General features: G+C 35.2%; 2 protein-coding genes across 3 annotated transcripts; one reads left to right on the top strand and one right to left on the bottom strand.

The window, feature by feature from the left end:
- Positions 1 to 3201: 3201 nt before the first annotated feature.
- On the top strand, positions 3202 to 14274 carry LOC132269302 (ubiquitin-activating enzyme E1 1-like). Its single transcript, XM_059770453.1, has 6 exons — positions 3202 to 4140; positions 4676 to 4893; positions 10326 to 11120; positions 11470 to 12338; positions 12419 to 12851; positions 13356 to 14274. Exons 1-6 carry the CDS (start codon positions 3603 to 3605, stop codon positions 13950 to 13952), a joined length of 3450 nt encoding a protein of 1149 aa, XP_059626436.1. The 5' UTR covers positions 3202 to 3602; the 3' UTR covers positions 13953 to 14274.
- Positions 14275 to 15392: 1118 nt separating this feature from the next.
- LOC132269303 (LRR repeats and ubiquitin-like domain-containing protein At2g30105) lies at positions 15393 to 26081 on the bottom strand. Of its 2 annotated transcripts, none has more exons than XM_059770455.1 (11): positions 25675 to 26081; positions 25471 to 25565; positions 25157 to 25321; positions 24165 to 24275; positions 23985 to 24085; positions 22120 to 22257; positions 19020 to 19068; positions 18791 to 18856; positions 17054 to 17173; positions 16822 to 16928; positions 15393 to 15595 (listed from the first exon to the last, which is right to left on the bottom strand). In XM_059770455.1, the coding sequence occupies exons 1-11, from the start codon at positions 25856 to 25858 to the stop codon at positions 15466 to 15468; spliced, it is 1266 nt and encodes a 421-aa protein (XP_059626438.1). In that variant the 5' UTR covers positions 25859 to 26081; the 3' UTR covers positions 15393 to 15465. The 2 variants fall into 2 exon arrangements, with proteins under 2 accessions (XP_059626438.1, XP_059626437.1); XM_059770454.1 differs by having other exon boundaries at positions 18764 to 18856.
- Positions 26082 to 26817: the final 736 nt, after the last annotated feature.

The raw sequence follows: 26817 nt of genomic DNA on the forward strand, positions 1-26817 counted from the left end.
ATTTAATGATAGGAATTCTAAATTGAAAGAAGATTTCAATACATGCGAGCCCCGAGGCTGAATTCTACTAGGCATATTAAAATCAAAATTTATTTCACTTCCAATGTCTGCTATAGACTATAGTGGATTTTCTAGTCAAGTTATTGAAAATTATTTTATTTTATATTTTTGCTTATTACCACAAATATTCTACTTGGGGCAAAGGTCCACACAAACTCATTATTGAATTCCTACCCATTAAAAGTTACTATTCCAATCCCTGGTTTAAATAAGGGAATTAAAATTATTTAACATTTGTAAAGCAATTGAAGTGCTTGTTAATGTACAAAAGTACATAGCTTAGTCATTGAGACATTATTGACAACTCAGCTTCGTATACCAATAATGGCATTGTTTGCCCTTACAAATCTATCAATGCCGCGACTAGGGTCTTGTATTCGAAAGCTAAATGATAATAATTACACGAAGAAAAAATAATTATTATAGTACACGAAGAAAAAATAATTATTACTTGAAGAGAGAGAGAGAGAGAGATTGGTTTGGTTAGAAAAAATTTACTGAAATAGGCTTAAAATTGAATTTGTTTTTAACCCGAAATGAATGAGCCGAGTTCCATTTTCAGCCCTAACTCTAAATTTGAGAACCAGATCCTTAATACCTTTTCTACACCACTAAGCTCTCACAAAACATGCAATAGGCTCTCTGATAATACTTTGAGCATCACCCTCTAAAAATAAATCCCTATTGGATCCATGAAATTATTAAATAAATAAATAAACTTTATTTGTTTTATTAAATAAATGAACAAAATCCCGTGTGGCGACTTTTCATTTGCTGATTTACCGTGAATAGAATTATGTTGATATGGACTAATAACATGTGTCAAAAAAAAAAATTAAACCTGAATCATTCGGATTTTTTCATGAGTTATCCAAAAAAGTAGAGGATTTTCTCTCATGCATGTATGAGACCTGGTAATAGGCTCTTCCTCTCTTTAACACATGAATCTTTTCTCTTCCCACCAAATCCCCATTGATGCCCATCATCTCCCCAATTTTGAAATCCTAATATTAATCCTCTACTCTGCCAACTGACTTCCACCACTTCCACTGCTTGCCACCTTCTTCATTCTCAAAACCTAATTTTTTACATCCAATCTTTAGAGATGATTCAAGCCGCCACATTCGTTACCTGTATCTGTTGCAACCCCATCTATGCATAACTTTAGTGGTATACAAAATTTTGATTGCAGTTTGAAACAAAATTGATTTCCTTAAACTCCATTGATAATTGGAGTCTTACAATTGAGGTTAATTTATCATGTTTGGGCTAATTGTTTAGCTTTTCTGTAATTGATTGCAATATAAAGGGTTTGCAATAGAAAATCTCAAACGTATAAAGGGGAAAAAAAAAATTATTTCCTTTTGGATGATCCGTAAAAAGATCTAAATAATTTTTATTTATTATTTTAAAATTTTTTTGACACATGTTATATTTTTATTAATTTATATTAGTATCAGAAGGACATTCATACTTATACGACATGCGGTAAGCATTGTTGTGTGTATATATATATATTTATCTGGTATCGATGGTGGGTGATTTTTTTATATACACTGATGATAAATTGGTATATCATGTATAAAGAATATATTTCATTGTTCAGTTTATTACCCTCCACTCACCCCACGTGTCCGTGTTCCCATTCTGTTGTTGGGTATTTCTCAGTTGCGGTGGTGACCCAAAGTCATAAAAGTTGGTGATAAATAGCACAAGAAAAAGAAAAAAATGAAAGGTACAAAAATATTTATATTTTATAATGACAAAAAATGTTCCATTATAAAACTGAGAGACCCAGACGTTGAAGAACATAGTGTACAAGAGATGATGGAAAGAGGGACAGAGACAGCCATGAGTGGAAAGGGAAAGTCTTTTTGTGGATGGACTGATTCCTAACTGGGATGAAAGATTTAAGTTTAGTTATTACTGAACTCAGAGATACAGAATACCCTAATTTACTGTTTTTTTTTTTTCCTAAATAAAAAAAATGATAAAATTGCTGTTTTTTTTTTTTCTTTTTCTAATTTACTGTTTTACTGATCTGGAGATCATGTGAATCATGTAAGGACCTGTACTCGTTTAGACTTAAAATTTTTTTTTAGTAGTTCCGTTATATTAAACATTTCAGAAATCTAAACATGATAAAATTGAATAGCATGTTTTGATTCAATGCATGATAATTAATTGTAATCATGATTTATGTAATTTAGTTATATGTGTTTTATTAAGTTGATTTGAATAATGAATTTTAGTTTCATCACAAAAACGATTGGATTAATGGTGCTGAATGAGGAAAAAATGTGATTGTGCTGGGGATAAAATTGTCTTTTCACATGTTTTTGTTAGTGGTGAAAAAATAAAATTAAAACAAAGTGATATTTATTCAAACTTTAGCAAGGGTCATTGAAATTAACTCATTTACTTTGACAAAACATCACATTTTTCTTTTCTTTCATTTCATTACATTACATATGAAGTTTACTATTTAGGCTCTATGTAAAATATTTTTTATTTTGTTGGTTTTTGGTTGATGTAAAATATTTACTAAAAAAATATTAAAATTTAAGAAAAATAATTTAACTATAAATTTTTATTAAGTTATTTTATACTCTAACCTTTACCAAACACTAAAAATTAAATATATATATTTTGCTTAAAAAAGGAAAAAATATATTTTACGTTTCCAAAGGAGAAAGTGAAGTAATAAATCATAGCTTTACAAATGAATATACTACTCGTAGTAGATAATGATGAAATAACATTACGTAATCTTACACAGCTCCAATGTCCACATGCATGAGTCGACTCCAATTTTACACACTCATAAGCACAACTGATGATTTATGAACTTGTCTAAGTGTTATAATTTTTTTTCTTATTTTAAATATTTAAATTAATTATGATAAATTTTTTCTATTTTAATTAAATATTAATTTTTTTATTTTAATAAATAAATTAATAAATAAATTAATTCGTTTACTTATTTAATAAAAATGTTAAATTAATATTTAGCGTTATTAATACTATTGTTAAATAAGTCAGATTTCATTTTACCAATTGTCACCTTTGTGTGTAACAAAAAGTTGCGCTATCACAACAATTCCTTCTTGCTTGTTGCTTTTTATTATCGACGGTTTATCGTGAGCTGACTTGTCATCTCTTTCTTCGCATTCTCTGTCTCTCTCTAAACACGAGAAATGTTTGAACCGACTTCTCAACGGGGGCAAGAAATAGCATCTGTCAGCCCAAAACCCTAGAAAATGCAAATCCATAAATACCCCCCTCACTCATCCTCCTCTCACCATACAAAGTAGAAATGAAATGAACAATTCTACTCTACCCTAGAAGAATATCAGAAAACAACCAAGCACGCTTAAAAAAGCAAAATTACTCTCTGATCGCCTTCTCAGATTCCTTTCTTTTCCGCTCCAGAGCTCTAATCCGGTACGTTCCTTACCTTCTCCCCAAATCCTTCTCTCTCCCTCTTTATCTCTCTAGATTAATCTTCTTGTTTGGCATCTCTGCTTTCGAATCTCTCACAAATGACGCTTTTATTGACAAGGTTAGGGTTAGGGTTTATAGTTTTAGCACCGATCGTTTTTTTATTGTTCTATGAGAGATCTTCCGATCTTGATTTCTCCAATATATTTATGATACTGATCGTATCGATGGGGTTTTGTGGCGTTTTCAGCAGTTTGTTGCACTATATGCTTCCTAGAAAGAGACCGGTCGAAGGAGAGGTTGAGGTTGTAGACGCTGACGACAGTAGTGACAGAGAAAACTTCTTCAAGAAACATCGATCCGGTTGTTTGATTGCTTCATCCGCCAAAACCACCACCATGGCCAACGACAACAAGAAGAGCGGCGAAGTCAATAACAGCAGTGGCAGCATCATCGGTAACAGCAACACCACTAATCACACCGGCGGCAGTAGCGTGCCTTTCGAGGACGGCAATCCGCAGGACATCGATGAGGATCTGCACAGCCGGCAGCTTGCGGTCTACGGCCGTGAGACGATGAGGCGGCTTTTCGCATCAAACATTCTTATCTCAGGGATGCAAGGTCTTGGCGCCGAAATCGGTATGAAGATCAGCTAGTTAACCTCTGCAGTTATTCTTTGTAATTTTAGTGTATGATCTACGCTTAATTACGCGAGCTTGATAGTAGATTAAATTTTAGTTATATTGTGTCAGTTGTGAATCTAACACCATGAAAAAAAAAACCTAGAAGACTATTGCAGAGATGACACAGTTCTGAGTCTAAATCTGTGCATTTTTGTATTTTATTTTTTAAAATATTGGAGTTACTTTTTACTCTTATGTTTCTTTGCTGTTGAATATTGCTAGATTGCTTGTTTTTGTTATGGTCCCGAATCCTCAGAGCTTGTGGATTTGTATTTTGTTGCTAAGAGTTTTCTGATAGATCCTGTTGAACTTAGAATTTTGTAGGCTTGCTAGATTGCTTGCTTGCTTGCTTGCTTGCTTTTGTTATGTTCCCGAATCCTAAGAGCTTGTGGATTTGTATTTCATTGTCAAGAGTTTTCTGATAGATCCTGTTGAACTTAGATTTTTGTAGGCTGGCTAGTTTGATGTTTTTGTTTTGGAACAACTTGCAGCAAAGAACCTCGTGCTTGCTGGTGTCAAGTCCGTTACATTGCATGATGAAGGAAAAGTGGAGTTGATGGATTTGTCCAGCAATTTCCTCTTCTCAGAGAGTGATGTTGGAAAGAACAGGGCACTTGCTTCTGTCCAAAAGCTTCAAGAGCTTAACAATGCTGTGGTCATTTCTACCTTACCTACAATATCGACCAAAGAACAGCTTTCTGGTTTCCAGGTGTTTTATTCTCTTTATGTTTAGTGAATTGCTTGCTTAGTTTTCATTTTTGAGTTTATTACCTATCTTTGTTCCTTCAATGTTCATTTAGTTTCTGATAGATCGGTGATGAGGGTTATCTCTTGAAATATTGAAAGCCAGTTGATCTGATTGGGACCTTTAAATAGTCAATGACATGTCATTCATATCTTTCAATATCAAGCGACATACTTGAGTGAGGAGCACAATCCTTGATAATAATAGATGTATACTGGCCTTTATATACAAAAATTGTCATTGTTCTCTGGATAGCTTCATTGGTTTTTGTATTCATATTTCATAATACCATGAGCTCCTCATTGTGACTTGGGCCAGTGGAGGGTGGTTGGGTAACTAGAGTCAATAATCAAGTTGAAGCCAACCTCTATGACTGTTGATTTTGATCGAATATTTGCAATAAATAATAATACAAAACCAAGTCATTAACATATTTGTGTCTTCTAATAACTTGAGGGTACCAAGAGGGTAAGGCAAGAAGCAATTACAGTCAAAGAACCCATAACAATTGCTGGTATATTAACCCCACCCCACCCCACCCCATCATTCTCTCTCTCTCTCTCTATATATATATATATATAATTCTGTATCTATTTCCAAGTATGTATGTGTGTGGTTCGAATGTGTGAAATGGAGAGAAGCTGATGAGATGCCACGTTGCTTGTAATGTATTATATAATGCAAGTAAGATTAGACACACTTGATCATGCATATGAAGCTCGAGATCAAGTCCCTTTATATGTCAACAAGGTTGGCCCTCCCACAATCCCAAATAGATTACTTCCTCATTTATTTTTTTATTTTATTTTAATTATTTTTTTTTATCTAATTCATAATATACATCTATAACATATATATGGTTACTTATCTCTTGAACTAAATCTACAAAATTTATGGGTCGTGCTTTTGGATTGCACTGCCTTGGATTAGTCTTTGTGTATCTAATTTTATGAGTTTGATTGAAATTACAGAGAGAGTAATAATAATTGATTTGCATAAAAAATTAGTTTAAAGAGAGGGTGAAAAACCGATTTACAAGTAGCAAAAGGTAGTTTGAGATCAAGTCCCTTTAGATGTCAACAAGGTTGGCCCTCCCACGGTCCCCAAATAGTTTTAGATGAATATTTAACATATATATGGTTACATTTCTCTTGAACTAAATCTACAAAATTTTATGGGTGATTTTTTTTTAGATTGCACTATCTTGGATTAGTTTTTGTGTATCTAATTTTATGAGTGTGATTGAAATTACACAAAGTAATAATAATTGATTTGCATAAATAATTAGGTAAAAAGAGGGTGAAAAACTGATTTACAAGTAACCAAAGGTAGTGATAGGCTGACTAGGGATATGAAAAGGATGAGTGAAAATGACGAAATTGGAATCATCTTGTTATGAAAGATAGGGCAATACAGGTAATATTCATTACCCCCATCCTTTCTAAAAATCCACCGAGATTTGAATCATTGCAAGATTATTATTTTAGAGGTCGACAAATCCCTCAACCCTCCGATTTTGTACCTTTTTTTTCCCTTTTTTAAAACTTTCTATTAGTTCTGGATAACCAAATGGATGAATTTTTGAAGTTTTTTCCTTTCTACTTCCCTCATCTTTTTTTCTCTCCTATTCTCTTTTATCCCCTATATTCTCCCATGCTCTCATTTTAATAATGCATTAGGATAAAAGGAGAGAAAGGAAAGGGAAAAATTAGTAGGAAGGGGGAAAAAACACAACTCAGACGCTATTAGTTAATGAGTTGAATATGTGGAAAAATCGTCTTCAACAATTATTGAATTAGGAATATCATAAAGAAAAAAGTTAAAGAGTAGTGAACCTAACATTTGAATGATAGATAAATAAATAATAGAGAAGTAGAGGATAAACATAAAAAGATGGTGAATAATAAAGCGATAAAACATGGTAACATTCATATAGAGGCATTGAAATCTTTAGAAGATGTGAATGAGTTGAATGACTAACCTATTTATTCAGTAAAATTCTAACTGGAGGTATGATGAAAATAAATGAAGAAGTTTTATGGTACCAATTTAGAAAAGTAAAAGGTGACAAAAAAAATTATGGTGATTATCTAGTAATTAAATTCATAAGTTATATAATGAAACTATGGACAAAGATCAAAGATAATCCAGTGTGCTGATATCCGATCTCAATTTATGCCAAGAAGATCTACCATGGAGCTATTTACTTAAGAGAACTATTAGAATAGTGAAGAAGTAAACAAAATCCATGGTTTTCGTATAGTTAGAGAAGATGTGATAGATAACTGAAAATTTTGTGGGCCTCACAAAGAAAATAAATTCCTATAAAACTCACAAAAAATATTTAGGATATGTATGATGATACAAAAGCTAGAGTTCTTATTGTATGTGTGGCCGGGCTGGTTATCCAGTTACAGAAGCGACCCCATAGGCACTCTCTTTCATGTCTCTCAAAAATTTTAGTCATGGTAAAATCTTGGTTGTTTCAATCACCAGAGACTCCGTACCTGTGATTTCTTATACAAATAAGATTACACCAAAGATCGGTATTAAGCCCGTATATTAAATAATAAATTCAGGTTAAATGTTGTAGCCCTATGACATAGTACTTTTAAATATATCTAAGAAAACCTTAGCAATAGATTTTGAAGAATGAAAATATACATCAGGGGCAAAAGCTGATGGAGATCGTGTTATGACTTGCACACATCAGTTGTACGCGACTCACTTTACTTTTTAGGGAAGGAGTAAAGATTGATAAAATTACAGATTTATTAAATTAGAGTTATAACTTTTAATTCACTGGTAATGTTTAGTTTGTAGGGTTATTTTTGCATTTTTTATTTTCTTATGGTTTGTTTCTGATTTTGTCTATATAAAGGTTCTTAAGTGTCTAAACTATTCAATTCAGTCTTTGATCGTGAATAATATATTGATTTTAGTAATTTATATCTGTTTTTCTCTCAGGGGTTTAAAATTAGTATGACTAAAATAAAATATATGGAATGTTATTTATATGATATATATGACTGTGACAGTGCAAGACCTATGGATTACTCAAAATAACTGTTTTTGATTTTTAGAATAAAAAAATGATGGACAAATTGGTGATGTAATAATTAGTAGGATTGGAATGGATTCGACAAAATGGAGGCATTTAATGTGATAAAATAAAAGCAAAACTTGAATGAAAATTTCTACAGAACTATCTTTTGGCCACCTGTTATATGGAGTTGGGTGTTGGGCATTAAGGGATAAACAAGGACATCACAATCATGTATCTGGAATGAAAATGTTGAGATGGATGATATGAATGGCTAGAAAATATTGGTATTAATAATCAATGTGTGACAAATTAGTAGAAGCGTCTATCAGTGGTAAATTAAGAGAGTAGGTTTTGGTGATTATGGAAATATACTACTTAATTTTCTTGGAAAAAAATACTACATAGATCCATGGATTCACCAATTAGAAATGGAGATTAAATGTATAGGAGGTTAGAGACTAATAGCACCAAATAACACGGGGTGAAGTAACTAGAAATGATTCTAAAATATATTTATATATGATAGGAGAAATGACTTGTAACAGAAAAAAGAAAAGTAAAAGAGAATTCATTTGGCCAACCTTCATATGGGATGAAGGGGAGGATCATGATGAATGAGGATTAAGGCCCCTATTTTTGGGCTGAAGCTATTGTTTGTGCTCCTGTTTGGGAAAAAAAAGAAGAAAAACCCTTATTTCCTTTGGAAATCACTTTTTTTTTTTGGCAAAATGATGTTTGATTCAAACCATGTCATCTTATTGTTAAGAGGATGGTGTGTTCTTTCCCAAATGTCAAACAATGCTTTTTCACCGTTGTCCAGTACGAAGAGAAGTTTGTTCATTACAATGTTATTGTTTGAAGACACTGTTTTGTCATTTATTTTCTTTGGAAGTGGTTTACTTTGCAACAGGAAGGAGCCAAAGCAGTATTAAGTGACGTGTCTTGTGTATCAGGAATTAGTGGTGTCCTACGTATACTGGTTCCGTTTAATATTTTGCTTCGTGTGTGTGTTTTTTTTTCTTTCCCTCGAATCAAAGTGTGACTATGGTATCCAAAACTGTCTTGATTGCTCTTCTTCAAAAAAATTCTTTGTGATTTGATTTCTCATGTCTTGGTTTGCTTGTTTTCTAGACATCTGTTTGTTTCTTTATGACATTGATTTTGCTCCTTATCTTTTAATTCTGAAATAGATCTTTGCTGTCTCTCAAAATTACATTGTCTCATATAAGTGGTTATTCTTAGGTCTTGGTACTTGATGATACTTGACTCAATTGAAGTAGTATTCCCTTTTTGAGAACAATTCTGGTGGTCTCTTGCACATCAGTTTGTCTATATCTGACTTCAAATTTTTGGTGGTTGACTAGTTTGCTCTCATAATTAGTAATGGTTATTGTATGTTAACAAGCTCCTGAGATGGCGAAGTTGGCTGTAGTAGTGTGGCCCCGATCTCAAATATATATATTTTTTGATATGTAAAAATGTATTAGAAAGCGTTCAAAAGGGGAACTCGTCCCAAGAGCTGTACAAAAACCAGAAAAAAGAAAGTGGGAAAGACCTATGGACCCAAAGAACCCAAAAAGCCCCGATCTCAATGTGATAGCCATCCGTTATCGGGTTCATTAATTTATTGAACAATGTGAAAGATTTGATTTTTTTTCCCCTTATAACAACTCAATCCTCTTATGCATTGCCATGAGTCCAAAACTTCTTCTAGCAAATTGCCACTGCCTTCTTTGCAGCAGATATTGGTATCAAAATATTGTAGATTCTTTTACGTGATTTATTATTATTAATATCTACATTTGTCACTACGGCTATCAGAATTTGGTCCTGGCATGAACCGGCTACTTGTTTTCTCAACCAATTGGTTATTGTTACCATCTGAGATGATTGATGATTACTATGTATTGTTTGCAGATATAGAATCCCCTGCTTGAACCTTGCTTTGAAGATTATGTGCATCTTAAAATTGGTTATTCCTTGAATTAATCATATTTATTAGTTTAAGCGAGGGATTGCTGTTTCCTGCGTCCATGCTGTATGCTATTGTAGGTTTTCTTGTACGAACACGAGTAGCAAATTACGTGCATTAATAAGTTCCAAAAGTTATTCATACTGTTTATGCAAAATTACCATTCTAGTTGAGTTGCTCGCTCGTGTGTGTGTTCTTTTTTCTATTTCTTTCTTTTTTTGGTATCACTCTCTTGTATGTGTGTGTGTGTGTGTGTGTGTGTGTGTGTGTGTGTGTGTGTGTATTTATATATGTTTTTTGTTTTTGCTGCATGCAATTATTTACTTGTCGGCTTGTATATCACTAAAGTATGAACCTACTGTAATTTCTTTTTTTTAGGCTGTGGTTTTTACTGATATCAACTTAGAGAGAGCCATTGAGTTCAATGATTACTGTCATAGTCATCAGCCTCCTATTGCATTCATCAAGACTGAAGTTAGAGGCCTTTTTGGTAGTGTGTTCTGTGATTTTGGCCCTGAGTTTACGGTATTTGATGTTGATGGTGAGGAACCACACACGGGTATTATCGCGTCTGTCAGTAATGACAACCCTGCTCTTGTATCCGCCGTTGATGATGAAAGGCTGGAGTTTCAGGATGGGGATCTTGTCGTGTTCTCCGAAATCCATGGAATGACAGAACTTAATGATGGAAAACCAAGAAAGATAGTTAGTGCAAGGCCCTACTCTTTCACTCTTGATGAGGACACCACAAAATTTGGCATGTATGAGAAAGGTGGTATTGTCACACAGGTTAAACAACCCAAAATTTTGAACTTTAAGCCATTGAGAGAAGCACTCAGTGATCCTGGCGACTTTCTTCTTAGTGATTTCTCCAAGTTTGACCGGCCACCTCTCTTGCATGTGGCATTCCAAGCATTGGATAAGTTTATATCTGAATTGGGACGCTTCCCTGTTGCTGGTTCTGAAGATGATGCTCAGAAGTTGATATCTATAGCAAGTAACTTTAATGAGAGCTTGGGAGATGGCAAACTGGAAGATATAAACCCCAAACTTTTGCGGCACTTTGCCTTTGGTTCCCGGGCAGTTCTGAATCCCATGGCTGCAATGTTCGGTGGTATTGTAGGGCAGGAGGTTATGAAGGCATGCTCTGGAAAGTTCCATCCACTCTTTCAGGTTATCGACATATTTTAATAAATTGTTTGGTTCATAGTTGGAAATTTTACTACTCTTGTGATTTTGGCCTAGATTAATAATTTCTTCTTTTCATTGCATAAAATTAACCATTTCCCAGGAAATCAGTATCCTACTGTCCTCGTATTTTGTTAGATTAGATTGTTTGTTTCGTAGTTGGAAATTTTAGTATTATGATTTGGCCTAGATTATATGCCTCCTCTTCATTGCATAAAATTAACCATTTTCTGGGTAATAGGTTCCTACTGTCCTGAAGGAGGAGCCTCTTAGCTGGTTCAATTTGATTGCTTGTGATGGCAACTTAATATTATTTTCGTCCATGTTTTTGCAGTTCTTCTACTTTGACTCAATCGAGTCACTTCCTACGGAACCACTGGAACCCAATGAGTTCAGACCATTGAATAGCCGCTATGATGCACAGATTTCAGTTTTTGGGTCCCAACTCCAGAAGAAACTGGAGGATGCTCAAGTGTTTGTTGTTGGTTCTGGTGCACTAGGTTGTGAGTTCTTGAAGAATTTAGCTTTGATGGGAGTTTCATGCAATGGCCAGGGGAAGCTAACAATCACTGATGATGATGTTATTGAAAAGAGCAACCTCAGTAGGCAGTTCCTCTTTCGTGATTGGAACATTGGGCAGGCCAAATCCACGGTTGCTGCTTCTGCTGCTACAGCTATAAATTCTCGTCTCCATATCGAAGCTTTGCAAAATCGTGTTGGCCCTGAAACTGAAAATGTGTTTGATGATGCCTTCTGGGAGAATCTTGGTGTTGTTATAAATGCCCTGGACAATGTCAATGCCAGGCTGTATGTTGATCAGAGATGCTTGTATTTCCAGAAGCCACTTCTTGAGTCAGGAACCCTTGGTGCCAAGTGCAACACTCAAATGGTCATTCCTCACCTGACGGAGAACTATGGTGCCTCAAGAGATCCGCCAGAGAAACAAGCACCCATGTGCACTGTGCACTCATTTCCCCACAACATTGACCACTGCTTGACATGGGCTCGATCAGAATTTGAGGGCTTGCTTGAAAAAGTACCAGCTGAAGTGAATGCATATCTTTCCAATCCAAGTGAATATACATCTGCGATGAGGAATGCGGGTGATGCTCAGGCCAGGGAAAATTTGGAACGTGTTATTGAGTGCCTCGACAAAGAAAGATGTGAAACATTCCAGGACTGCATTACCTGGGCCCGTATAAGGTACTTTCCTTGATTGATCATATTTTGTATTTGTTCTTCAATTTGCATGATTGACTGACATAGTTTATATTTTGCATCAGGTTTGAAGACTACTTTGCCAACCGTGTGAAGCAGTTGATATTTACTTTTCCTGAAGATGCTGCGACCAGTACTGGGGCTCCATTTTGGTCAGCCCCCAAACGCTTCCCCCGTCCATTGCAATTCACTACAGGTGATTCCAGTCATCTCCATTGTATTATGGCAGGTTCCATACTTCGGGCAGAGACATTTGGCATCCCAATTCCTGACTGGGCCAAGAACCCTAAGATGTGGGCTGAAGCTGTCGATAAAGTGATGGTCCCTGAATTCCAACCAAGGGAAGGCGTTAAAATTGTGACTGACGAAAAGGCTACCAGCCTTTCGGCTGCATCTATAGATGATGCAGCAGTCATCAAAGAACTTATCATGAAGCTAGAGCAGTGTCGGAAGAATCTGCCGTCAGGGTTCATGATGAAGCCAATTCAGTTTGAGAAGGTTACTCTCTTATCATCTCTTTTAAAATCTCTAGTATATAGACCCTTTGGACCATCAAACCCTTCATGCTATATTGGTTGATGGTCTACTTCGTTTTTGTTCCATGCTTTATAGGCAGTAGTGTTTTTTTTTTTTTTTTCCTTCTGGTCAACTGTGGTTGTGTCGGGCCTTTTAGAGCACCCCATAATCTGCCACCGGGCACCTCCCATCCCACATGCACCGGGAAATTCTCTGGGGTAGCCCCGAGAAGATTCAAACTCCCAGTCTCCAAGAAGTGGGGTGAGAGTTTTTGCCATTAGGCTACCCCCTTGGGTTTGCAGTTTGTTTAGTTGGAAAAGATTTAGTTTGCTGACTGAATCAACAAATAGGATAATTGAGGAATTCCCATGTGTCATGATATTTACTTGGTTTCTCGATTTAAAAAACTAAGAATAGGAGTTCCTTTGACATTGAAATCCTAATTGTACACACGAGTTTTATTAACTCTGTCAACTGAATGTGCAGGATGACGATACAAACTATCATATGGACCTGATAGCTGGGCTTGCTAACATGAGGGCCAGGAATTATAGTATTCCTGAAGTAGATAAGCTGAAAGCCAAATTTATTGCTGGAAGGATTATCCCTGCCATTGCAACAGCTACAGCAATGGCCACAGGTCTGGTCTGCCTGGAGTTGTACAAGGTTCTGAATGGGGGTCACAAACTGGAGGACTACCGAAACACATTTGCCAACCTAGCACTTCCTCTGTTCTCGATGGCTGAGCCTGTTCCACCCAAAATTATCAAGCACCGGGATATGAGCTGGACTGTGTGGGATAGATGGATTGTTAAAGACAATCCTACATTGAGGGATCTTCTCCAATGGCTTCAAAAGAAGGGGTTAAATGCCTATAGTATTTCATGCGGAAGTTGCCTGCTCTACAATAGCATGTTCCCTCGGCACAAAGATCGGATGGACAAGAAGGTGGTTGATTTGGCTAGGGAAGTGGCAAAGGTTGAACTGCCACCATACCGTCACCACTTGGATCTTGTTGTGGCATGTGAGGATGATGAAGATAATGACATTGACATACCTCAGATGTCCATTTACTTCCGTTAGCTTTTATGGAGCATCTTTATAGCTTTGTTAACAGAGGCTTTACGACAGTAACACTTCGTTTGCATGGTCTTTTGATTATGCTGTTCGGTCCATTATGAGCCACACAAATGGATATTTTTCATATCAATATTACATTTCATAGATGTCGTATTTCTATTTCATTACAATGCTTTCGAGTACATGCAGATTTCTATTGTTGCATTAAGCATATACTACCTTGTTTGATAAAAGTACCATGTTTAAACAACTGTGTGTGGAACTTGTAGATGGTATATTATTTGTATCTCATCTTGGCTTGAATTGTCAAATCTTATTGCAAGAAGTTTCACAGTCATGCTGGGCATTTAGCTCTCTGGTGCTAAACATAGCATTTTTAGTGTGATCATTCAAAATGTCAACTTACAGCAGCCAAGTGAAACCAGCTCGTCGTCCTTTTACCCGGTGAATTATCACGAAGTATGCCAAACTTAACTTCTCTGATAGCTTTGGTTTCCGGAGGCCCTTTGAATTTCTTACCAAATCTGGGGTCAAGCCAAGGTGAAAGAAGACGTATATTTGCAACCTTGTGAACAAATATTCACCTTGTTGAACAGCTGATGGCAGGCATGAAGAAAACTATCAACAGCTTATTGCCCTTTCTTCCGAAATACAAGACCAATTAGAAGTTGTCACGCAAGCAAATGTGTTAGCTTTATTCAATTTTTTTCTTGCATGACAACTTCTGATTGGTCAGGACAACATAGTCCATAGTCCTGAAGCATGTAATAATTTCTTGATTTTCAGCTAGTGTGGTGTACCTCTTTCGTTTAGGATTGGGTCACTTCATCAAAGCATGTAATAATTTCTTGATTTTCAGCTAGTGTGGTGTACCTCTTTCGTTTAGGATTGGGTCACTTCATCAAAAATTGACCCTCCAGTAATTCACTTGTCTCATCAAATTTAAAATATTCATAACTAAATATGGTCCAAAACGCGTTATATTTTATGAACACATGGAGTTACAAAAATTAAAATTTCTAAGGGCATGTTTGACAACCACTTATTTCGTAATAGCAAAAGCAAAACATTGAAAAGTGTTTGATAACTTCTATTACAATTTGAATATTAAGACATTTGTTGGTAAAAAGAGGCCCAAATTTAAAATTCATAATGTTTTGACACTGCCTCGTTGAACAATACTGAAGAGGGAGGATAAAAAACACACTCTAAAAAGGTCTTTTTTAACTTGATATTTTGAAAAAAAAAAAAAAAAAAAACTCTAAAAGGCCTTTTTTAACTTGATATTTTGTTTTTCAATCTTGCAACACATTTTTTACCAAAAATGCATTCATGCTTTTGCTTCAAAAAACTTGCAACAAATTTTCCGTCATCAAACATGCTTTCAATCATTATTGAACACACCCCACATCAAAAATGATGTTCTGTTCCGAATGAAAAACAAAAACGCAAAACGGAAACAGTTGTCTTAATTACATCAATCAATAATTTTATTCTCAATCACTATTATTGCTTATTAAAAAAACAACTGACTTATGAGACCGCTCTGATTGAACATCCACCGCTCGAAAGTGAAGAAAAAGAAAATTAAAAATAAAAACAGAACATTTCGTGCCATTTGTGAGGAGCTTGCCTGGTCTATGCCCCTGGAAACCAAAAACCTTGTTAGAGCAAGCATTATTGTTGTCTATACATTTCTCATTGCATAGAAAGGTTACAACTACATTGATCAAATCTTGCACTTGGAAGAGCATTCCAACTCCAGAAACTAACATTTCTCATTGCATAGAAAGGTTACAACTACATTGATCAAATCTTGCACTTGGAAGAGCATTCCAACTCCAGAAACTAACGCGACTCCTCTCGTGTAAATTCTAACGGTTGCTAAAGCGTTTAAATGGAACCAGTAACATACAGGCAAGCGGAAAAGCTTTACGCTGGCAACTAAGGGTCTGTAACAGGTGGGCGCTCGCCCATTTACCCAAAAGCTCGAACTGTTAGGTAAGGCTGCATACCCACTCATTTATACCCAATCTCTTTCCCATCCGATTCCGATGTGGGACAAAATGACCCTTATTACATTCTCCCCCACCCAAACTCGCAACGCCCTCGTTGCGGTTGGGCCACCCTACCTACCCGGGTGGACTCACCCGGACGCTTGGCGTGGCACCGGATCAAGGACTGGGTTTGGCTCTGATATCAACTGTAACGGGTGGGCGCTCGCCCATTTACCCAAAAGCTCGAACTGTTATGTAAGGCTGCATACCCACCCATTTATACCCAATCTCTTTCCCATCCGATTCCGATGTGGGACAAAATGACCCCTGTTACACACGCCTAGAAGCTCTAAGAATGAGGTTGGGAGGGTAACATGCGGTGGACACAAAAATTTAACTCTCAATTTATGCAGAAAAGGGAATTATAGGTCATGTTCTTCTCTCAAGCTTCTCGTGCTCAACATCAACCATGCTGCATGCATCAACTTTTACCAGCGGATGTATGAATCCTAAAGGTAGGGAAACCAACGAGATCAATTCTTGAGCTGAAACTGCACTACAGGAGGTGTTGAGAAAAGGAGACGATAGTGAAAAAACACACCCACAAAAAGAAAAAAATATCAGTGTTAATTATATGCGTCTGTTGCGTTGCACCTCTTTAGTAAGCAGTAAAAACGTCCCACCACTTGAATTAATTCCAAATGCAGATGATACTATTGGAATACATTCTGTAAACCAGTTTCCTCAATTGACTGTAGTTTTAAAATGATGGGTGCTACCCGAAGACAATTTACTTGGTTCATCAGAAAAATGCAGAACAAGTGTTACACAAGTTTGCACCAATAATTTGTTCAACTAGTATCTGTAACTGTCACCTTTTATCAGCTCCTTCATCAAATGCGGCATCGCCCTCAACTCTGAAATCCAGTTGCTTCTGATGTTTTGAAAGGCGACGTTTATCAAACTCTTCCCACCCTTCAAACTGTCAATATAAGGATGTTGTGATCTTAGATTTACTTATAAATAAAAATAAAAATAAAAACTATATTCAAATAAAAACATATCAAATTTGAATGAGTCAATGGATGTGGGATGATTAGTACATACCTGGCGGAGAAGGTCCATTGTGATTTCAGTGCTGTGGAAATCCACGGTTGAGAGCTGGGTGCACATCTTGAATAGCGTAGAAGGAAGAGTTTTGAGCCCATTGTTACTGAGATACAATGCCTGCACAACGGTAAATAAAGGGCAGTAGAGCAGCAGGAATCTTTTTTGTTGTCCATCCCATAACTCAACCCAAACAACCTAATTTGCATTCTGCTCACAAAATACGCCATTGATAATATCCTAACAATCTTAAAGCAATTATATTAAAATCTATGGCCTGGAAGAAAAGAAGCTAAAAGTGCAACAACAGCTCCCCTTGATTTAATTAAGCCTTTTCCCTTGTAATTTATTTTTCTTCTTGTTTCAGAAATCCTATGTAGAAACGTCACAAAATACGTTGGTTTAGAGAAATGAATGAAATTTTAATAATCTAATGAGAGAAGTTGGTACCAGATAATAAATAAATAAAATGGATGAGAAAATGACATTCCGGCAAAACACAGAACATAGCTCTAACTCTGCCGCAATAAAAGAAGAAAACAAAAAGAGAACATAACAAAACCTTAAGTTCCTAACAATCTTAAAATCTATGTTCTCTTTATCACAAAATACGCCATTGATAATATCCTAACAATCTTAAAGCAATTATATTAAAATCTATGGCCTGGAAGAAAAGAAGCTAAAAGTGCAACAACAGCTCCCCTTGATTTAATTAAGCCTTTTCCCTTGTAAATTATTTTTCTTCTTGTTTCAGAAATCCTATGTAGAAACGTCACAAAATACGTTGGTTTAGAGAAATGAATGAAATTTTAATAATCTAATGAGAGAAGTTGGTACCAGATAATAAATAAATAAAATGGATGAGAAAATGACATTCAGGCAAAACACAGAACATAGCTCTAACTCTGTCGCAATAAAAGAAGAAAACAAAAAGAGAACATAACAAAACCTTAAGTTTTTGCACAGGATGCAAAAAATGGAGAGAAGCTCAACTATTGGGTACTTCCAGATCTAGCATCTTATGACTTAGAGAAGCAAGAAAGAGAACGAACATATAAATGACCTATTGAAGCCAAGCCCTAAAATTGTACAGTTATTTTCCCTGCAGGAAAGCTTTTTTTCACAAATTCCATATTTTCAAATTTGAGAAAATAAATAATTGTCCTTAATAGAGGGTAGATATCATATGTATAGAGTATGACTTCCGGAAATGTAGACTGAAATTAATGCACCACATCATGAGATGCAGGAAAATCCTGCAACCTGGGCGCAGGAAATCATCATCCTAAATGTATTATTATTAGAAGTAATGGTGTTTAAAGACAAGTTTCTATTCTACTGTTTTCAACTAAAAATTTGGGATAAGTAGCGTCCACTAATGTGAGATTCTTTGACAGCATAGCCAATATATATGCTTCTTTCCTTTTAAGACGGTATTGACATTTGTGGGTTCTCATGCTTTTTTCCACTGGCTTCATCTGACACCAAAACACAAATAGAAAATATGCCCCTCTTCCTCGTCTTTGATTTAGAAGAAGAAAAAAGAAAAATTGGTTTACATGATAATCAGGTAGAAGTGAGTCAACTGTACAACCTATAGAAAAGTGCAGCCAGCTAAGAGAGCTGTTTGACATTTTGATTGGTTGTTGGGGCCAAGAGTAGTAGAGGTCAAAATAAGGAAAATAATAAATTTGAGAGAGAAGAAGAAACCACTATAGCAAGGGAAAGAAGATGAACCCTCAAATCTTTTAAATTGCCAATTGTCTCTGGCAACTCTGCGAGAAGGTTCGATGAAATATCAACCTGCAACACCACAACAACCAAAAAAAAAACGATTTCAAGCATATTATTAGAACAGAGAAAAAAAACTTAGTTCCTCTAATCTGGACAGCAATATATGGATCATTCAGTTCATACTTCAAAGATTACAATAATTATTTTTTTGACAAAAGACCCAGAATCCTACCTCGATAAGAGAAGAACAGCTTCCTATACATGTGGGAATGGTGCTTATCCTGTACAGAGAAAGAAAAACATCAATTGCAAGTTCAAAAAAGGGTAAATTGCAAAAAGAAACCCTCGAAGCATCAAAATTTTGCAAATGCCCCGTGTCAATGGGGGGAAAAAAAACCTCATCTATCAAAATCTTGCAAATAAGGACAAACCGGCAATCTACCGTCTGATTGCCATCAGTTGGATGTTAAATAACTAAACTGCCAGTCTGCCACTCAATATTTAAAGAAAAAAGTGAAAGGAAATTGTCAAATGTCTAAAATGCCCAAAATCAATACTATGTCTTACTGGTTGTTAGCTAATTACATAACCCAGTACGACGTTGTTTTGACGGGTTTCTAATATTTTTTATATCTCCACCTTCATCCACATAATTCTTGAGCATGTTGAGTCCCAGGAACGAGCATTCCATCTTCTACTAACTGGCATACTACCCCCTCTCTCTAGAGAAATACTTAGGACCTGTTCACTAACAGGAAGTAATTCCTGTTCTATTGTCAATTCCTAAGTAAAATAAAAGTATGAATCATGTTTACTAATATAATTTTACTTTTCAGCTTTTAGAAAGTACTTTCACATTTAAAGAAGGAAAAGGAAAGTGAGATTTTGTTACTTTCTGTGTTTTCTCACTGTAGCGGGAAATTGCTTTTGGATACTGTAGCAGAATGGAGCTCTTAAAAACTAACGCTACACTTGTCGTTTATAACATTGAGAATTATCATATATGCAAAACCCTCTCCTCCCCCTCCAACAGACTGACCACCTTGCTTGAGACAACAAATCATCAGCAACACCACCGGCAACCACCAGATCCACGATGACAGTTACAACACCAGCTACCACCAGATCGAACTGCTCCTATGGTTAATTTCAGTTCTGAAAATTTTTCGTCTTCATCCCTCTTTCTCTCTCCTCTTAGAGATGTAAAGTTCTCTCTCTCTCTCTCTCTTCCTAATGTCTCTCACTCTTTCTTCTCATATGTAAATTTATTTGAAATCTTTAAATCGTCTCTTTCTTGTCAAATTTTTTTTTCTTCGAGATTTCTTTGAATCTTGTACATATTTATAGCATTGGGGGTTTGTTTGTGAGATGTGCTTCTGATCATGTCTTGGATCTTATAATTACTGGATTAACCATGCTGTATGTTTCTGAAATATATATATATATATATATGGATCTTATGATGCTCCAAATAAATAAAACAAGTGGTTCAAATGGATGATTTAGAATGGATATTCCTTAGTAGATTTAGTTGTCTGATCAATTAATCAATCAATAATCCAATCAATAACCATCTTAAATCCTTACACAGCTACACACACACACACACACACACACACACACACACATGAATATCCATATATTGACATCAGTGGTGGGATGCAAGAACTCAAGAAATGTAGTTGAGCAAAATGGCTAGGAACTGGGAACCAAAAAAATTTATTTATTATTCATAATCAGTTGTGTAGTCCTTTTTCTTCACTCTTTTGTTGGATTTACACAATTTGTTGCTATTAGAAATTGACTGCCAATTTAGAAAACAAAATCAAAATCATAATTATTAAACTTGTTTTCTGTTATCCTGCTTTCAAAATATTGAAAATAGGAGACATTATTGAACATGATTCTACTTTTTATTTCATTCTAAGAAATCAAAATCATAATTTTGCTTTTAGTGAAAGTAAAACTAGGAATCACTTCCTGTTGGTAAACGGGCCCTTACTCTTTCAAAACAGTGATATTGGAAAAACTAATATGGGTTGCGTCACTGAATGAAGAAGATACAAGTGCCCGTGGCCAATTATAGTGTGTCCTATACAGACACATATAAATATATATGCACCTACACAATCTATACATATTTATATATACAACGATATTGTTATTGTTAAACTCAAATACCTTATTCTAGTATTGAGTTAATTCTCAAGAATCTTATCAGTTGGTACACAAAAATTCCAAGGGAATAGGAGACCAGCCATGACTAACAACTTAGTCGGGTCAACTGGGTCCCTCACATTCTCTCTTTTTCTAGCCTATGTTCTCACACAAATTTCCTATGATTTCCATGACACGATCAGTGGATGGATGACGATTATTCCCTTTTATAACAAAAAGATCCCCATAATATATTCTTCTTATTTATTTAAATTTTCCCTTTCTAACAATACCATGGTGATGGCGATATAAAGAGTGAAGGAGAAGGGTTCAGATAGAGAAGCGTGCTAGAGAGAGCTTGTGGGCTTGGAATTCTTTACATAGGTAGATCTCAATCTATTAAAGAGAGATATCAGTGATGGTGATAGAGACGCCAGCAATGGCCGCTGAGGGAACCAATGATGATGAAGAAGGGACGTTTGTATGGTTCTTGGGTAAAAAAGGAAAAACTGATCTTTTACACCCATATTTCAAACGGCTCATCATATGGATCCAAGCATGCAAACCTTCATTGTCTTTTGCTTCAAGGACATTTTTGCCAATAAAAGGTAATTCTGTGATTTCACTTTTAATACTATCAGATGCATTGCACATGCTATGTCTTCTGTTTATTTGCTAATGGTCAAAACACAGCAAGGGAGTATTTGCAACATTTTTTAATAGTTCAAGGGTTTCTGTAGTTCGAGAGGAATTCTTGCAAAAATTTAATAGTTTGAGGGCTTTTTTGCAATTTACCAAAAAGAAACATTGGGATAACTGTTATGGAACTAGTTCCCATGGTATATCATCATCAAACATGGAAAAAAGAAACTAAAAGGTCATTGCGTTTCATACTTGCAGCACTTAGAAAAATCTAAGAACATCTATATGCGTCTTAAAATGCCAATCAAACATGAATGAATGTACTATACCTGCAATTATTGGTGCTTCCATGTCATGATACAAACACACACACACACACACACACACACAAAAGTTACCCAAATAATACCAGAATTTATGCCAATTGAAAGAACAGTTAGGCAATTGAGAAATGAAACAAGGAATAAAGCCCAATAAGTAAGAGAAATCATACGCCTATCATAGAGTAATTACATTCTACCCATACATGTTACCTATTATTGTTTGCTTTCAGAATTTGAAGCTGAGTTAGAAGTCCTATTTCTTCTGGGAGGCATGTCAGCTTGTTGTGGGCAATATGAAGTTGTTTCAGACAACTTACAGTACCCAATGCAGGAGGCAAAGTTGTTAAACTGCACAAATCATGTGAACAAATTTAGCCATTACAACAGAAAAAGGAGAGAATATTTCAGTGATCAAACCTAGTACTACAACATATTTTTTTTATCCAACTAGATTATGCATATGTCAGTAGAAGCAATCTAGCATAATTCAGTAGAAGCAATTTATGCACATGCACACACATAAGAATATCAAAAGCCTACATCGTGGCTGCATTGCCTTGTGCATGAGATTTGATATAAACATCAACAATCTTTGCAACAGAAAAACAAGAGTGAGGAGTTTCGCCAATAAGCCATACATTCCTTGCATCTAGAAATTGATAAAAATACATATAGTATAGGATGTCCAATTGTAAAAGATAAATTTATACAATAGCTAATATGTTTTATGTAAGTTATTTAGAGTACACACCACCCCACAATTAAGCCTTAATGATGCTTTAATTTATAGCTTTGAGGGGGAACTGCTTTACAGTACCAACAAGAAAATAGAAAACGAAAAAAGAATATGGACCTTGAGATAGGACAATATGGTAATCGTATTATTACTAGCTTTTGGTATTTTTTATTATAATAGTAAAAGAATATGTAACAATGTTTTATCTTAGGGTTAAGCAGGGGCATCAGAATTATTTTCACAAAAGTTTAGCCCAAAGGTGCAAAGTTAAGCCACAAGGGAGGTTGGGGTAATTTACACTATTAAATATTAACAAGAAACTGAAAAGACCTTGGAGTCTTACAGGGATTTTAGCACAAGTGCAACTTAAGGAGAGTACCTATGAGCTAAGAAGCACGGACACTTCTATGAAGGTGCCATGTCCACGTCGGACAACGTAACTTCATGGACACTATTGGATACGTGTTCGACACTTCATGGCCGTGTCTATAATTTAAAAATAATTTTTATTATATTGGACACTTTGTTGATACATCTTAGACACTTGGTTAACACATTTTTTTTCTTAGTTGGCACTCACACACACATACCTTCACTGAGGTTCAAACCCCTGACCTCCCTTTGGAAAGTAGGGGACTAGTACCGCTAGGCCACTGGCCTATTGGTTAGTCAACACATTAGTCAACACATTTCAGACACTCGACCATCACATCTTGCACTTTTCGTCTTGTATAAACAAACACATGACAGTGAAACAACAGTAAGTACATACATCAAAGGGTTTCTGAGTTCCTTTCTTTCTTCACCCTTCCCTTCATATTTTCTATCAAGCTCCCATTATCTTTGAAATAGGGAGATAGATAGATATGTGTGCATATATAAGAACATATACATATATATATAGAGTTGCAAGCAGCATAATCATATTAGAACAAAGAATCTGATCAAGTTCTTATTGTTCCAACCTCTCTGATTCTATTTTCTCAAGCTCAACCTTGTATTATAATGAGCTCCTCCCATTCCAAGTGATGGAGAGTAAACACACACAGATTAGATTTCTATCCCCGCATCAATCGGTCTAGTCTGTTATCTACATTTACTGAATTTCACTTTATTTGTTCAACCATGAAAGGTGCACATCAACCATGATATTTTATGTTTTAACTTCTAGTAAGTAGCATACTCAACTTTTTATTATAAAATTTATTTACATATTCTCCAACATGAACGGTAGAAATAGATGTTCAGTACAAAAAAGAAAAAAAAAGAAAAAAAAAAGGGTACTCTGTGGTTTATCCTGATGATGACAACTATGAAAAAGACCAAACCAATGACTTACTGATTTTGGCTCAATGACAGAACTTTTAGGGACTTCAGAGATGCTAGTCCTTCCCAGCTAATGGATTCATCCGACATAGAATTTGAATTCAGGTCCAGTTTCTACAGCATAAGAGAAAAACACAATGTTAAAAGTTGCTAAAGTGGAGCAACTGAATGAGAAATAAAGGGATCTGCTTACCTGTATAGAACGCAAACAGCCAATTGCAACTGGTACATCATATATGGAGTTGTGGCTGAGATCAAGTACTCTTGCAGAAGATGCGCAAGTCCAGACTTCATCAGGTATGGCCTTTCAAGTTCCAATAAAAAGAAATTATCACCCATCTATCTCAGCCACAAAATAAAAGATTAATCAAAGTGGCAAACTCCCAAATTTGGTTCATAGACATAACTGAAAGAAGAAATGTGCATTGAATTTTTATTTATATATTTTTAAAAATGACTATAGTAGAAATTATATAATTTCAATAAAAGGGTTAGCAGAAATAACTAAATAATATTGATAAAAACTTATTTTTAATTTTTTTTTCTTTTTTACTTGCTGACCAAATCTCATGATACTAGCACAAAAATCTTTGTTTAGCATCCTAATTTGTTACTTTCTGATTTTTTATATACAGTGGATTAATTTTGTCATATTAATCAGAAACAAAAAGATAAAGAAAACAAATACAAACAGCAAGTGCTTGAAACAATTTTGTCATATTAATCATTATTCAGTGTTGTCTTTGTTAATCAAGTGCTCTGGGTGCACATACAAAATCTGATATTATTTGCAAAAAAATCAAGCATGCTATTTCTAGTACTCGAAAAACAGAACGAAAGAACATCAATAGCATTTCTAAACAACAACAATCGCACAAACATTGATAAGAACCTGTACAGAGTAGCAGGTAAATTACAGAATGTTTGTTACTGAATAGTGTGGTACCTAGAAATGAACATCCAAAGTATCACAATATCCAATTGACCAAATTCGTTTCTAATTGGATTGAGAAGTTAGTGTCTATTCAAGTCAAGTGAAACATAATATCACTCATTCGATCTCCAAGATCAACTACCAAATGCAAACCATATCAAGTTTTTTTTATTTGGGCCTTTGCATTCAATAAACCTGTATTATAACCAAAAAAATCATCCATCTACGTTACAAAGACTAGTTTCTTATACCTTCAACTCGCGTCCAGACAAAACTATGACCCCAATAGCCTTCCAACGTTCAACCTGGCTCTTTTCAACAGAAATATCCTTCACTTCCTTCCACCTACCTCTATTACTGTCGGTCGTCCTCCTCAAATCCGATAAGGCCGGAGCTCGGTTTCCGATAGGGCCATCCTATTTAAAAAAAAATCCGAAAAAAATATTGAAATTACATTGATTAAAAAGCTTCAATTATCACTGAATTTGAAATCTTGATGAATTACAAGACAATTGGCCCTTTCTTCAACATACTATATGTATACATGTTGGAAGAAGAAGAATACCCCTTGGTGTAAACCCTGAGTAGCCATGAGCATGATCTTGTCCCCATCGGTCACATACGACGACGTCAATGTCATTTCGTCGACCAGAAGTTTGCCTGTGAATAAAAGAATCAAGAATTAGGGTTTCTTGTTAGGGTTTCGATGTTATTTCTAAAGAGAGATGTGCGTGTGTGTGTGTGTCTGAGAGAGAGAGAGAGAGGGGACCTTTGAAAATGAGCTTTTGCCCTCGAGGAAGGACATCGGTAACTGGTTGAAGGAGAGACTTGAGGTCTTTGACGGTGGAGTCTGGAGAGAGAGTGATAGGTATGGTTCGTCCCTTGAATTTGACATTGATGTTCATGGTGGTCGGTGGATCGGTTGTGTCGCCTGTGGTGTCACTGCTCTCCATTCTCTCTTTCTTTGCTTTGCTTTCTTTCGATGGCTTCTTCTTGCTTTTTGAGAGGCACTCGTCTTTTGGGGTACGATATGATACAGAGCCTCTGGTTGACGAACTAAAAAAAAATGTACTGAGTTTCAAGATGATGATGCTCTGCAACTCGTCGTGCTCTTTCAAAAGGGACTTTTATGGGCCTTTGCGGTTTTCTTCCAATAATTTTGTCTTAGTTTTCATTGGACCTTTTGGAGTACATAAGAAAATGCAAGAAATAATAAAATAAAATTTTACTTTATGCAAATTGCATTGTCGCAATAAGTTAATAACCACGAAAAAAAAAAATACTAATTAAAGATAATTAATTTATTATCATGACATCATTATTTATTACAAAATTAATAAAAAAAAAATTAATTCAAATAATCAATTATGTAATTGTTTTCACGTGGTTTCAAAATGGATTGGTAAATGTATAAATATAATTTAGCAAAAATAATTCAAATTAAATAAGATTATATAATGTATTTATGCATATGCTTGTAGCCTGTCTCAAAATACATTTCTCGTCTTACTCATCTTTCTTTGAAAGAGAAATAGGTTTGAAAGTGAGGGAAAAAAAAAACAAAAAAATTTAAAAGGTGAACTTTTTATATAGTAGGTGTATCAAAAAGTTTAATTTAGATAAAAAGAACACGACATTTTTCTTTGAAAGTAGGAGAATCATGACGGATATAACAGACCAAAAGCTATGCAATTTAGGTGTGGGGTTTTTTGTCAAAATAAAATGTCCTTTAACTTTTATTATTTATCATAATATTGTTTTGTTCTTCATTTTCCTAACACTACCATTATTATGCAGTTTTGTCATTCTTTATCATTTGTCTAATTACTTAAAATTCAATAATTCTGAAAGAAATTCACAATTTATTAAACACAAGTGGAAATACCATGAATGCATAATCAAGTTGAATATA

The sequence above is a fragment of the Cornus florida genome, unplaced genomic scaffold, assembly GCF_030987335.1.
Source record: "Cornus florida cultivar Cherokee Brave unplaced genomic scaffold, ASM3098733v1 CherokeeBrave_3.0.0_Hap2_Chr08, whole genome shotgun sequence".
Lineage (NCBI taxonomy): Eukaryota > Viridiplantae > Streptophyta > Magnoliopsida > Cornales > Cornaceae > Cornus > Cornus florida.